General features: G+C 29.9%; 1 protein-coding gene across 1 annotated transcript; it reads right to left on the bottom strand.

The window, feature by feature from the left end:
• Positions 1-3,009: 3,009 nt before the first annotated feature.
• On the bottom strand, positions 3,010-14,696 carry LOC128170024 (uncharacterized). The gene is made up of 6 exons (XM_052836015.1): positions 14,498-14,696; positions 14,075-14,367; positions 13,129-13,269; positions 12,009-12,239; positions 7,870-7,979; positions 3,010-3,016 (listed from the first exon to the last, which is right to left on the bottom strand). Exons 1-6 carry the CDS (start codon positions 14,694-14,696, stop codon positions 3,010-3,012), a joined length of 981 nt encoding a protein of 326 aa, XP_052691975.1.
• Between the last annotated feature and the right edge of the window lie 582 nt (positions 14,697-15,278).

Here is a 15,278-nt window from a genome sequence, read left to right on the forward strand (position 1 = left end):
AATTGGTAATTATTTTTAGGAAAAACGGAAAACTGGCAAATTTCATAATTGTCAATAGTTTTCACAAGGGGGTACACCCGTCTGAGAGGTGATAACAAACAAACTAGCATGTAAACATGCATATTTTCTTTTATATATGTATTGCTAGAATGTATATTTATCATTTAAAGCTAAGCTTTTAATTATTGAGCCCATTTAGTGCCGAGTATAGGACTACCTTAAGAAGAATTAAACATGTAAGTTTGAAATGAGATTCTCAAGTATTTTCCACCTAGTAATAAAAATCATCGCATTTTATTCTTATTGCAAACCGATTTCTTTCTATCAAATATGCCAAGATTGATTTCATTAGTTCGCTAATATGCAGATCAGAATCTTTCCTTGATTTGTAATAAAAAAATATATTGCTTTGTTAATAATATCATTTTATCATAAATATCATTTTGTTCTCTTGAATAGCTAAATATAACTTTACTTAATGAGAAGTTTATATCAAAATGACAAGAATATGACAAAAATGCTCTAATTGCACCCATAATTGTTTATTTTAATGACAATAATAAATTAAAGTAATGAAGTACTGACGGGAGTTGATTTTATCGTTTATTATTTATCTTAAAATCATCGATATGTTAATTTGCTTGGCAAGTAGTTTATAATCTTTATTTGAATTACGCACATTTTTATAATATGAATTCTTGGAAGTTATGTAATATTTAAAAATAGAAATGATTTTATCAAATTATGTATCGGTATTCAAGAATTATTCCACAAATTGTATGAATCCAACCAATAATGAACGCTAGTGTCGTTCAATCAGATGCTTGGCTATCTCCGTTAATCTCCGACAAGTAAGAGATACCAGGTCACGTGATAGCTTGATGATGCAACCTCTCAATATAGACTGACTCTCTACTTCTCGGAGATGTACGGAGACAGCCGATGGTTGAACGAAACTATATTGAACTCTGGCGTAGTAATACATACGACTGCAAAAAAACTTCTAAATTGTTCGTACTATTTAAAATCTGACTATTTTCAAGGTATTTATAAATAACTTTCCTTTAAAAAAATGCTTCAGCATACATTACATCAAATTTATCGATTATTTTGAAGACCTAAGCTATGTCAGTGGTGATGATTTGTGCTTAGGTCCAAACACTGTTTCAGTTTCCGTTTACCAGAGTCAATGCGTAGGAGAGTTGATTAAAACCAACTCCCAAAAAAGCAAATGTTCATTTGATTCAGGTTCTTTTGTACAAAGATTGCATTTGTTATTGCTTGTGATTTTCCAATTAAATAAATATTTGTTTGTTCCTAGAACTCTACGGAATGTTCTATATTCCAACCATAATAGCTTACAGTCGATTGTACAATTAAAAAGTACATTATACTTTTTTTCCCAACTAAATGCATCATCTTACTCAAGTTAGGTTTCCCATTTATGTTCATGTTTAGCACAAAATTGGATACCTCTAAAAAACACATTATATACTTTTTGTTACTTTTTCAAAAGAAATGTCTAGGTATTTGAACACCATTCCTTCAAAGAAGGTGTTGCCGTTTATTAACGAATACTTAAACTGGCTTTGATATAAGACAGCTATAGAATTGACCAAATTGGTTTTTATTGATTCTATGGTAAACATTGTCCATGCACTTTACCTAGAAACAATATTTATTAAACCATCAGAACAAACATTCTCAAGATTTTGCATATGAACATATAGAATTTTACGTAGGACGTAATTTATTAATATTTATGAATCATTGTATTTAAAACTGTTTTATAATTTAAAACTATATAAAAAGCTTGAAAGATTGAAAATTGAAACTTTAATTTCTCAATTGAAACCAACATTTTAAGGTAACTTCCCCATAATGTTTTGATTGTTTCTAATAGCAAAAGACCCAGTACTGCTAGTATTTGTGTCGGTTTGCATCAGCCTGTCCGGAAGAATTTACGAGGCATCGCAAAAAATACCTCACTTTTAGGTTCTTTACAAAGGCTTGGTACAAAAACGTCCATTTGCTAAATATATCATTCAACAGTTAAAATGTTATGATGCGATACATTTGATGAACTATTTTTAATTTCAAATCTAATTAAGGACATGTGAACCTGACATAAAACTAATTGATTAATTGAAAAAATTGTTTAAACAGACACTAATCGATTTGTTTTTGTCAAAAAAGACATTTTAAGCATATGTAAATGAGTTAGTTTCCATTGCAACGACCTTCAAATTTACCCATGTTCAAAAAATTAGAATAAGAAAAAAAAACTTAAATGCAAATTAAAAATGTCATAAAAGACATATTTACAATTAACTAGACAACTTTTTTCAAAATATTAAAAAGGGTAATAAAATACTCTATTTATCTGAAAATGGATTATAAGAATTCCTTTTATTTAATCCGCTATTTTAGTTTGAATTTCCTCTGACCACTAAAAAAGTTACATTTTTTGACGTGACCAGAGCTAGAACAATTGCAAAAAATACTATTTCCTATAATAACACTCTTATTTTTTTAATGTAATTTTGAAGAAATGATAAATAGCAAAAAGTTAATAATAAATAATTGGCATGTTTGTGAATAAGAAAAAAAGATAATAACGTCTGAATTTCCCCTGACCTATAATGAAATAGATGCTACAAACCCTACATGCTGTTAGAAAAGACGTATAATTCAGTTTTAAATGGCAATTTCTTTCAACTAGTTATACTGTGAACCTGCATTAAGTTTTGTAGAACAGAATTAAGGAAGTTGTGTTGCAAATACCACAATTAAATGAATAAAAAAGGCTGAAAATCCGAATTTCCTCTGATCTGACTTTTACAAAAGTCATGAAAGTCAATACTGCCATAAATGATTGTATTTCTAAAAACCAATCATATAAAGAGAAACCGATTCTTTAATTTAACAATTTTTTCACTTCCTAAAGAGTTTATTTTAATGGTAATTAACAGAGTGTCATAGTTGTGCGTCTGATATAATCAAGAAACTCTAGTCTCTGTACACAAAAAAGAAAAACATGCATGAAAACTTTAATACACACAATCTTTATTAAGCCTTTGTTGAATGATTTAAAATACAATAAAACCAAATAAATCACAAGTTTCATAAAATCATATACTGACTGTAATTAATTTGAATTTCCTCGATCAATCTTTTAAAGTTTTGTCTGAATTGCAAGGTATTGCATTAAAATGGGTGTCGGAAAATAGGATAATCTTTCTAATGATTACAAGTACAAAATGAAATTTGATGCTTGATCATGATAATTTGTTAAATCACATTATCTTATTGGACTACACAACATTGCAGATTCTGAAATGATTTATAATTTGTCCTTATGTATATACATGATTGTATGCAATCCTATAATTCCTATATATGCTGAACTTTGAACTTTGAACCCTTCCTTGGTCCCCATATTGGTCTTGATGCTATCTATAATGTACGATTTAAACTTTATCAGAATGATTATGCAGGGTAATAAATTACAATGGTTTAGCCTCAATTTGAACTAAAAAATAGAAAATGTGGAAGGCCACACCAATTAAATTTCTTTTTCATCTGATCCTGCATGCTCGTGTTTAAATAAAACTTTACAAATTATATCAGTATTGACCGCCTGAAAATTTCGGCTACAAAAAATAATAATCTTATTATTTTATCGCTCGCCCACTTGTACCATTTTGCACTTAATGTCCGACAAACAAGAAATTATATTGGTGTGGCCTAACTATGATATGTATACTTTTTTCATGCAAAAAATGGTAAAAATATAGATAAGTTATCTATACCGGTATATACAAAAAAAAATATTCTTATTCGCAAAAATCATTTCAAAACAATATTTGAAATAAAAATGTTACTCAACCATACAACTCATTCAAAAACTCTGTAATCTAACAGGACTGATATTTTCTGTGAGGCTTGTTGTATATAAGTGTCATAATGATAATCTCAACTTGATCTACATCAATAACCTCATCAGGGTTATAAAAAAACCCAGACTACAGACAGATAAATGGATGGACCGACATACACTAATAGACAGAAATGATGATTTGATATACTATACAATCATGAAGTTAAACATAATTATAAACATAAGATATATATTTTAAAAACCAGTTTCTCCACATGAACAGTAAACAGTACATATCCATTACAAACTTCCCTACTGCACTTGTTCAGTATATACAACTTTTGATATCTATCAATTGTATTTCTTATAGCATATGCATTATCATAATATATTTTCTTTTAGAATGATAATTCTTAATTGTATGCATTATATGTCCAAATTATTCATGACTTTTGGAGTTTCAGAAATGGTTTTCAAATCCAAGTAAATGTAATAAATCATAAATGGTAGATTATCAGCGGTTTAGTCCAGTTTCATATTTCAGGATATGTTGTGTTGCTTATTGTCTTAATATTATATCATAAATGTTCAAATAAATATTGTCATCCTCAAATTACCAAATAAATGATTCAGGTCATCCATTGGGAAAGGCTTTATCAGGATGAACATATGAGAAACAATAATCTGATCATCAGTTCTTCTCTTCATCACTCATGGTTTCAGTTCTTTACATTAGTCTCATATCTCTCCGCACTGTGTCTTGTGTTAGGAATGACCTCGTTAACACATACCAGTGATGTTCTCATCTCTTAGAGGTTTGAAAAGTCTGTATTAAAAAAAAACCTTGATATTACTGGTACTATTACTTATAACATATAAGAAGGACTCATATGAAAGAATGATTTTAAGAAGCTACATGTAGAAAAAAAAATTCATATAGGCATATTATGAAAGTGTATGCAACATAGACAGACAGAACCTTACATAAATGGATTATTCTAAATAAAAATTTGATATCAGGTGAAACTTGTCAACATTTTATTCTAATCTTGAAAATTTAAATGAATATGTTACTTAACTTGACAATTTCATATCTTATATAACTGTGTATATTTAGAAAACTTACGTTTTCATGATTTGAAAATAATGGGGAAAAATAAGAATTTGTAACAATAATGAACACATCACATTAAATCTAAATATGATGTGAGCAATTCTATCAACCGATAAACTATGATTTACTAATTTTTCTTTCAACTGTACTTTGATTTTTACAGTTCAATAAAGGTGAATAGCAGTCAGCTGTTCAAATGTTTTCACAGTACAGAGAATCAACATTATCAGTTATTGATAGTGAATAAAAGACTAATTCTTCAGGTTATGAACTATATGTGCTAAAAAAAAAATCTTCAATAAAAACATATAACCTATTTCCTTACAAATATACTGTTCAAGCTAATGTGCATGAAAGTGTTATATACACTTAAAATCATTTTGTGAGTACTGTAAATGTTGGTAAATAAGCTTGTCATATGCTAGAGTTAACTCAGGGCCCTCTACGCTAACAGCTGGGTATGTACGCGCCTGGTTAACCTTACCATTTATCATGGTTATTTCATTTGAGACAATTCGAACTAAAATTGTGCTTATTTCATATACACACACTGAATGAATAAACAATGAATAATTGTTATGTTTGAACAAATTATGATTATTGTCAAGCTATTCTGTATATAGGCTAGGCGATATTGTTTTTAAGTGGATAATATGCGAGCATAATAATCTGTAACGTTAACATAATACAAAAGCACATGTCATGATAACACACCTACCATGCTTACCGCTTGCAAATGACAGGTTTAGATCACAGGGAACTGGTGTATGGTCTCGTCCTTTTTTCACTCCCTTTTTATGACATCCGACATCGGTTTTTATTCGCAAAATTAGTCATAAACTAATGATATCCATCAGTCTTGTTGTTTACATCGAGCTTTGGGAAATTACCGGAAATCGGCGCAAGTATGTCGTTAACTTTTTGTTTGTAAATGATTAAAAAAGTAAAACCTTTTGATATAATGTTGATATAACTGCTATTTTATGCAAGTTCATAAACTTACACCATTGTATCACTGTTTTAAACCTTAAATTAAGCAAATAAACCGTCGATGTGGAAATACGACAGATCATCGCCAGACGACAGTTCGCGTTGCGCAATGAACTTGTTTTTGTTAGGTTCACATATCCTTAAAATACATTTTCAAGAAAGAAAAAACCGGTGTTTTTTTTCCATTAAATATCAAGACAATTTAGCCGTGCAAATGATGGGTAAGTGCATCATCAATGGTAAGGGAGTTGCCCAACAGTCAACATTGGTGGTTTATGATATCTCACTGAGAATGGTTTTTAAATGAAAATTCTAAGAGTGTTTGAATAATAATTTAAAATTTAAACTCCTTTTAGTTAAGAATACAATTTAATTTAGTTTTCCTGGGCCTATTTGTAACCCGCCAAACTGAACTTAAAAGATCGCTTTGAAACTGTAATGACCATTAATTGCAATAGCAATGGTGTATAATCACTAAATTTAAACATGATAATGAACATAAACATTCATATATGTCAAAGGTTATTTATATTCTTAACATTTGTAAACAACCTTTGTTTAGCTATACATTTTTTCAAACTTAATATTGACTTTTTACAAAGTAATGGTTATATTAATGCTAATGCATGCTTTTGCTGATATTATGGTAATGATATGCAATATTTCTAATACAGACTAAAGAGTGGTAAAGACATGTTTTTGTCATAATTCATGGAATAACGCTAATCTAATGCATTGTTATACATTGAAATTCGCCCAAAGCCTTGAATGTGTATTTGCGTATTCAATCTTTTTAAAATATATTCAATCTAAGATTTTTAAAGGTTAAACGTTCGTGGTGTTTAACCTTTAGCAAACACCATCAGTTATACACAATGCCCAACTGTTTTTACCAAATTCAACTAACCAAGCTTAGGTCACTAACATAACTTTTATTCAGAATATATATTTTGAGTTTCATAAACATTTAATTAACGTCTATTGCAAGATATAGACCATAGGAAACTTGCATTAAGGAAATATGAACAAGTATTCCTTTTAAAGGAATGATCGGCAATAATAATATATTGATAGCTGGAAGCAATCAACATGATCAGTTTGGTGTAAAATATTTTAAAAAGTACTGTATTTTTCATCAGCAAAGTGGACCGAAAACCCTTGGCTACCGAAGATGTGTATTTTAACAAAATATAGAATATTTTGAATCTGTACACCATAATTTCATCATTATAAACCGTCAACAAATTTAATTTTGAAATAAATTTGGGGATAACCGTTCGTAAACTCCTTGTCTAGTTTTATATTTTTAACGTAAGTTTTGAATTTTAATTTATATTCAGAATACTGAATAGGGCTCTTCAAAGAGCATTAATTAACACGTATACACAGAAAAAGTTGTATTAAATAATTTAATGCGACTGAAAAACATTGAATAACATCATAACTTGCTATTGAGGTCGCATTATAACGTAACCTTGTTTATAAATCAAGCCGTCTTCCTAGCTACTATTATGCAACATCAATAGATCGAGGTCGGTTCATGGAGCATCTTCTCATGATTGAGGTCAGTTCATCGAGGTCACCTGCATTACTGAATGAATCTTTCGATCGAAATTCTTACGCGTGAGACAAAATGTGCATTCTTGAACTAACAGGTCGAACTGTATTTTATGTATGTTTGCATCTCTTAAGGTAAATGAATTGAAATAAAATTGAGTAAAATGTTATATAAATTCTACAGCAAACTTCAAGTTTTTATAAGAACTACTTATGCAAGCGGAAGTTTTTGCGCACGTGGAAGCATTTGCGGGATGCCTCATATGGACACAGAAGTGATCGGCCGAAGCCGATCACAATAATAAATATATTTAGAAAAGAAACAAACCTTAAATGACGCTCAACTCTAATATTTTCAGCCTTCTTTATATTTAATTCTAAGACTTGGCGAAATCTTTTGAATTCTTTGGTTGAGCAGTTCTGCTGTTCATGTGAAACCTAGAAATATGAGATTTGCTTTTAATAAATCTTAAACTAAAAGTACAAAAAGACTGAGTGTTAAAATACACATTGCACTAAGATCATAGACAGCATTGCTCACCTGAGGAACGATAGGTATGATAAAATAAGCTGTAGAAATAAAAATCCATTTTTTTCACCCCGTTATTCTCATGTTTTAAATCAAGTCCCTTTTCTAACAGGATGCTTTATTGTCATATCACCTGTTCAGTATTGCAGTTCTCAAACATATCCAAGACACATGTTTATATATGGGATATAAACCTTCAACACATTCTGAATCCCGTGTGGGGTCTCAAAATCGTCCAGGGGCCAAAGTTTAAACAATTTTAAAGAATCAGCAATATTTCAAAATGCTTGCATATAAGTAAAACCTTATATTTTAACATTTAAGGTTTTTATGAATAATTAACATGTTTGTTTTTGGAAAATTGGATTCTCAATATGGCCCCACCCTTCTCCTCAAGTTTTGATTTGAAAAATATTTAAGTCTATATTGTCTGAGGTTCCTTGCATCAAAGTTACAGTTTTGTTTAGGCCAACGCTTTTAAGAAAAAATCAAAGTACCGAAGAACTGATGGGAGTTGATTTTATCGATGTTAATTTATTAGAAAATCATTGATATGTTATTTTGCATGACAACTACAGGTAGTTTCTAATCTGTATTTGAATTACGCACATTTTTATAATACGAATTTTCAGACTTTTTTCGACACAAGAATGTTGATAAAACCCCATATGAATTTAAAGATAGAATAAATTCAATCAAACTATGTATCAGTAATGGAAATATTTCTGGAAAATTTCTGGATCCAAGCAATTGAACCAAACGCTCGGTTGTCGCCGTTAATTTCCGACAAGCAAGAGAGACTCGATCTCTGCTTGTCGGAGATTTACGGTGACAGCCGAGCGTCGAGTTTGACGAGACTATTTTGAACTATTTTGAAGTTTCAGCTTTCCTAACCAAATATTTCTTAAGAAGATTTTTGAATATTTTTTTTTTAATAACTCCGGAGTATTTCCCGTTGAAAAGAAGATGGCCCTTAATTTTCATAACTTAGAATCCCTTTAGCCTAAGAGTGCTTTGTTTGGTTGAGATTGTCCCAGTGGTTTTAAAGAAGATGTTAATAATGTTAAACGTAAACAGACGGACAGATCGACGAGAAACAAAACATGATCAGAAAAGCTCACTTGAGCTTTCAGCTCAGATGAGCTAAAACAGTCAACATCTTTTCTCTTGGTAGCATATATTATATATGTCGTACATACCTAATATCAGCGCGAAACATTTTATGTCATTAGATGTGTTCATCTACATTAGTTGTTCAATTGTTTTAATTATTAATCTTTTTAATTCAAAATTACTTATTGCAAAAAGAAAAGAATTAAAAACAATATTGTTTTAAGATCAAAATTACGATAATAAAAATGTTGCATGCTATTTTTGCAAGGCAATTTGTTTTAAATTGTTCATATGTATGTGGAATAAAATGAGAAAGAAACATTCAATTTTGAAACAAAATAATCATATTTTGAACTGTTAGAACTGGGCTTAAATAAACACAAATCTTTTACGGCACTGCTTGGATGCTGCCCTTTTTGAATATGCATTCAGATACCCCTTTGTCGAGTCGAATTGAAAAGAAACCCACAATTCACTCACTTATTAATAAGTTAAAATAACTTTAATCGATTTTAAAACATCACATCTTGGTTGCTAATGAAATTCATATCTGATGTCATCCAAGTCAATTTGATCAAATGAATATTGAATTAAAAAATGAATAAATAAATAAATCTTGAACTGAATTTAATTTGAGTAATAATAACTCCAAATCCATTTAAAAATGGCATAACATACAGTTGGTTTTATGTTTGTAGATCTCTGTCGTATTGATTATATGAAATTAAAAGTTTAAGAAAATATAGATGTATTCAAAATTGAGTTTATCTAATGTAAAACGTTATATATAAGATGGTCTTGTGTTTCTGCATTTGATGAAATCTTTATCGAATTAAAGCAATTTGTTTTGATTTATATTACAGACCCTAAAACGTGCTACTTGGCCTCTAAAACTAACCATACCGTTCCGTGCAAGAAACGAACCATACCGTTCACTAAACGAAACGTACCGTTCTTAAAGCGAACCGAACCGTTGACAACGTGAACCGTATCGTACTTCCATATACGGCTTATTGTCCCAATGTTTTTTGATGAATATGGACGAATATAATCGCCAACCAGATGAGTTCAATATTTTGCTAGTTTTTTTTTTTACTGGATTAGATAACACATCCTAAAATTTAACGCTGTTATTTTTAATAAAACCGTTAGAAACAATGTATTAATTTAATTTCCTTTCTTCGACTAAAGTTAAATCGCCAATTTCCTGAACATTGTAAAAATATTAATGTTCACACAAATCGTGGTAATGCTTTTTTGAGTATTTTTATGAAGTGTTTTAAACATTGTAAACAGTTGGACTTTACATTATCTGAAGAGCAAGTGAAGATGAGAGAGAGAGAGAGAGAGAGAGAGAGAGAGAGAGAGAGAGAGAGAGAGAGAGAGAGAGAGAGAGAGAAGAGAGAGAAAGAGGGAGAGAGAGAGAGAGAGAGAGAGAACCTATGTGTTCATTATAAATTAGATTAAAGTTTTATTACTGAACTTTCTAATTTCGCTTTATGTTTCTATAGTCGGTAATTTTTTGATCGGGATTTTGTTGTAGGACTTCACGTGCTTCGCATAATTATATATATATATATATAAATATATATATATATATATATATATATATATATATATATATATATATATATATATATATATATATGTAAAAATTTGAGAGTTATTGCAATGTTTGTGCTTATTATTTGTATATATCTATGCAATGTGTATCGTTCCGATCCTCTCAAATTGTCGTTTAACTGCATTCCACCTGTATCTCAAACGACCGTGTAGTGAGCGACCAGCGCGCTAGTTTCCCTTCGTCATCGAAAGCAAGATTTATGTCTTGCCTAGATGGCCCAGTGGTTAGCGCGGTGGCCGCTCACTGCTAGGAGAATGGGTTCCAGAGGTCGTGAGTTCAAGCCCCGGCCGGGGCAGAGGTGGAGCTCCAAAAAGGTGAATATCTCTGTGCTTTATATATATATATATATATATATATATATATATATATATATATATATATAACAGAAAGCCGATTCAAAACTCTACCGGTTTCATTATAATCTTCAGAAAAAACTCCTGAAGATTATAGTGAAACCAGTAGAGTTTCGAATCGGCTTTCTGTTATTTTTTATTATTTAATTCCTGTGTGGATTAACTTTACTCATTTTGGACTATATATATATATATATATAATTAACTTCGTTGGCATTTAATTTCGTCACATCATAATATCTTTGTATTCATTATTACTTTGGTTAAAAATTCGTCATGGATTTAATTTCGTTGATTTCTACTGCTAACGAAAATAACGAAATTAAATCCTCAACGAATATTTCTGCTTCTACAGTATATATATATATATATATATATATATATATATATATATATATATATATATATATATATATATATATATATATATATATATATATATATATATATAATTTTCGTTTCTAGCGTAGCCCAATGTATCAGATTCGAAGTATATGTGTTGCATACACAAAGAGGCAATTCCTAAGCGATGTAGTTTATGTCATATTCGAATAATTTAAATCTCCCGAGTTGTTCTTTATGTTTAAATTACTGAATAGAATCAACAACACTAGGCATCGTTAAAGTGTCGGATCTAAAATATAGATAGTAAGCCAGTAAACTGCATTCAAACCTTTTATTTGCTTTAAGAATTCTTATTGATAACATTAGATTAACAAAAAAAAACACATTTTAGTAGAAATTAGAATATCATAGAGCCTTAGTGTTTATAGTTATGATTACCTCTGATACACAATCCAGATTGTAAGGAAGGAAGTTTTTTGAATAGTATTGATACTTACATGTACGTCTTTCAAATTCAATTTGAAAATATTTTCTTCTTTGACAAGTGGCCATCGTTCTTTGATGTCTGATTGGAGTTTTTTCCAAGTTTTGGTTTCTTCATCTTCTTCACTACTGTCGTATTCAGTAACTATCGTGTCCCACTTATTTGTGATAAAAATAACGTTATCACATTCAAAACATGGCATTTCGTTCCTCATTTGCAGCTGAATTATTGACTTTAAAATTTCAGGAAGCTGCAAATAGATAATGGGTTTCTTTTGTTGTGACAAAACTAGTACCATGTATATGTAGTACGTTTTTTCCCTTAAAAAATCACGAGTTTAATACCTATGTTATTTTTTTTTTATATTCGTATTTATTAATCGACGTTAACAACATTTATAAAACGTATTCTATCTGCGATACTGCGATACTGATTACTCAAAATATAATCCATTGTTAATGTACACAATAAATGTGATTGGATGAAATAAAATTTATTGCAGAATCAATGTTATGTATATTGTACAACTAAGTTTGCTTGTGTAACTAAAAAGACTAAACAGATGAAGTTCTTTAAATTTAAAACTACAAAGCACACTTTGAGAGAAGAATGTACTATAATGCATTCATATTATTCATATTATTTAATTCCATTTATCATGAACAATGAACAGATGGAACAGGGATCAAAAGTACAGAAATGAAAAAAAACCTTTGTGAAAAGGTATGACTTGTATTTTGGTTTTGAAAAATGTGCAAGTTTATTAGACATTTGTTAAATCAATTAATAATTATTCCAAAATTCACCTTAAGAAGACTTTAAGAGTCTGAAAAGGTAGGATACTGATAACTGTTCAATTCATATAAAAACAAGCAGTAAACACATTTTTTTAAATCTCTTTTTAAGTCTGAAAGGCCTGTAAGATTCCCTTTTTAATTATTACTTTGTTTTACATGTATATGTATGTGTATATTGCATTTTCCGTCCTGAAAAAAGCGACGATTACGGAATTAGCTTATTTTCATTTAAATTCTGCAGCAATATATTTTTTTTCAAAAACACGGAAAAACTGAAACTCTTTCTCTTTTATTGATTTTTAGAACTATTCATAAACGTTCTAAGTGTAATTAAGTAATTACCCTGTCTTTTTGCATACCACCAGCACTCGCCACATTTATCACAAAGATGAAAGACAGTGCATTAGGGAGATATTCCATAAGCTTTTCGGTAACCAGCCCTGATCCTCCAATACCTGGTGTATCCACAATAATCGTGTTATCCTGAAAAGATTCGTAATGCTTATTCAGTGTTATATCATCTAATGACGAATAAAGAGGGGAGATGTTAAGCTCTTTATAAGATACAAGTAGATATCTAAATATATTTGTTCTATTGGAGATTTATTTCTCTGTTTGTTTTTTTTTTAAAACCCAAACAACTGCCGCCTGAAAAGTTCTAAACAAACACCTTTAACTTCTTTTTCTTAAAAGATTCAGGTATTAAATTAACCTTTTTATATAATTTGTTTGTTTCTAACATTTTTATTAGATTGTATTTATTTAAAAGAAATGTTATTTAGTTGCGTCGTGTAACAATTGCAATTGTAAATTTTTTTTAAATTCCAAGAGGAAGTGGACCAAAAATGAAACATTGCACCATGCGACCGTATCTTACCTTTTTAAATTGATAAAAAAATGTACATTTTAACCACCCCCCCCCCCAAAAAAAAAATCCTTTTTTTCAAAATTACAGTAAAAAAGGAATAAACTGGTGGTTTTTTGTCCTTACCAGTGTTAACATTTTTATTTCCCTTGCTAAAATCTAATTGTATGTCTACCCTCATTACTATCAACAATTATGCTTTGTACATGTATTTGCGCAAACATTTTTATATATCTATCTATTTATCTATCAATTTTTTTTTTCAAAATGAAAAAGAAGAACTCTTAATTAACTACCTGATTAACATTTGTTGTAAATCTTTTGCAATTTGTATTAAAAACGCTTGTATATCAATACACATGCACTATTCATAGAGATGTGCTTTGTTGGCAACATCTTTAAATTTTAATGCGCGAAATTTACCTTTAAAAATGGAATAAGGAATCCAATGTCCACGCTTCGAAAGTGTATGCATTCCTCTGATGACGTCATGTCTGTCAGTTTCTTTAAAGAATCTCTTAAGGCCTTTTCAACATCGTTTTTTTCCGTCAAATCGGTCTCGTCAATCTGACCAGTCATACTTTCAGTAAGGATCCTTGTTTTTGCTGAATTTCGTATTTTACATATAGTAGAAGTGGATTCGTTGTTTCTACCTTTGAAAATCCTCTTTTCCAATATCTTGTTAATAAGTGTTGATTTTCCAGCACTTGTTTCTCCTAAAATTTTTACTTGAATAATTATAAACAGAAATACAGACATGAACACGAAACACACGCGAAAAATTAAAAAAGTAAATGTCTCTTAATGTCAGAAAACATTCTTAGTTGTAATCTTATTGCATAACACCTGCTATGACGATTCCGTGGTCAACCTTTTCTATGTCTTTTATTCTCTTCTCTAGAACAGTCAGATAATCTGGATTAGATTGCTGAAGCTCGTTTCTGAGCTCATCTGTAAAGTCATCACTTTTTAGAAACGTTTCAAGATCTCGATAGAGAGATGCTATCTTTTTTTCATCATTAGTCCGTCTTCCGAAGACACGCATCTTCAAAACAAATGTAAAATGAGTATTATACAACATTCATTATATAATTAAAGTAGTGTATAACATTTGAATGCATGTCATGTTCGAGCTTTGAAAAACCCGATAATACAATTTCTGTAAGGAGTCTTTTAAGAAACCTTTCGTATGAAATCAAGAGGTTGGGGGTGGCGTCTTTATTCGGGGGCAAGAACATAAAAACGTATCTCAAAAATAGCTTAAAAAGGATCAAAATTTGAATGCATTAAACATGTACAAGCAGACTTGTTTCTCGTATTAATATGTTAAAAAAATCATTGCCACACCCATTGATGACGTAATTACTGACTTAAGAGGCCAAATCCTTAAATTTAGATGCAATATATTTGAAGAATGATATATATTTTGTTAAGTGTTTACGAAAAAGAAATGTTTGCATTGATGATTATAATCTATTCCATTTTAGGAATATCAAAGTCTGTCCCTATAAGAGTATAGTATACATACGGGTACTTTCAGTAGATCAAAAAATGTGAATGTCGCAATATTCAACATTGTAAATTGTCAGTCTGACACCTTGTTCAAGATATTATGTAATTACCTTAT

The sequence above is a fragment of the Crassostrea angulata genome, unplaced genomic scaffold, assembly GCF_025612915.1.
Source record: "Crassostrea angulata isolate pt1a10 unplaced genomic scaffold, ASM2561291v2 HiC_scaffold_282, whole genome shotgun sequence".
NCBI lineage: Eukaryota > Metazoa > Mollusca > Bivalvia > Ostreida > Ostreidae > Magallana > Magallana angulata.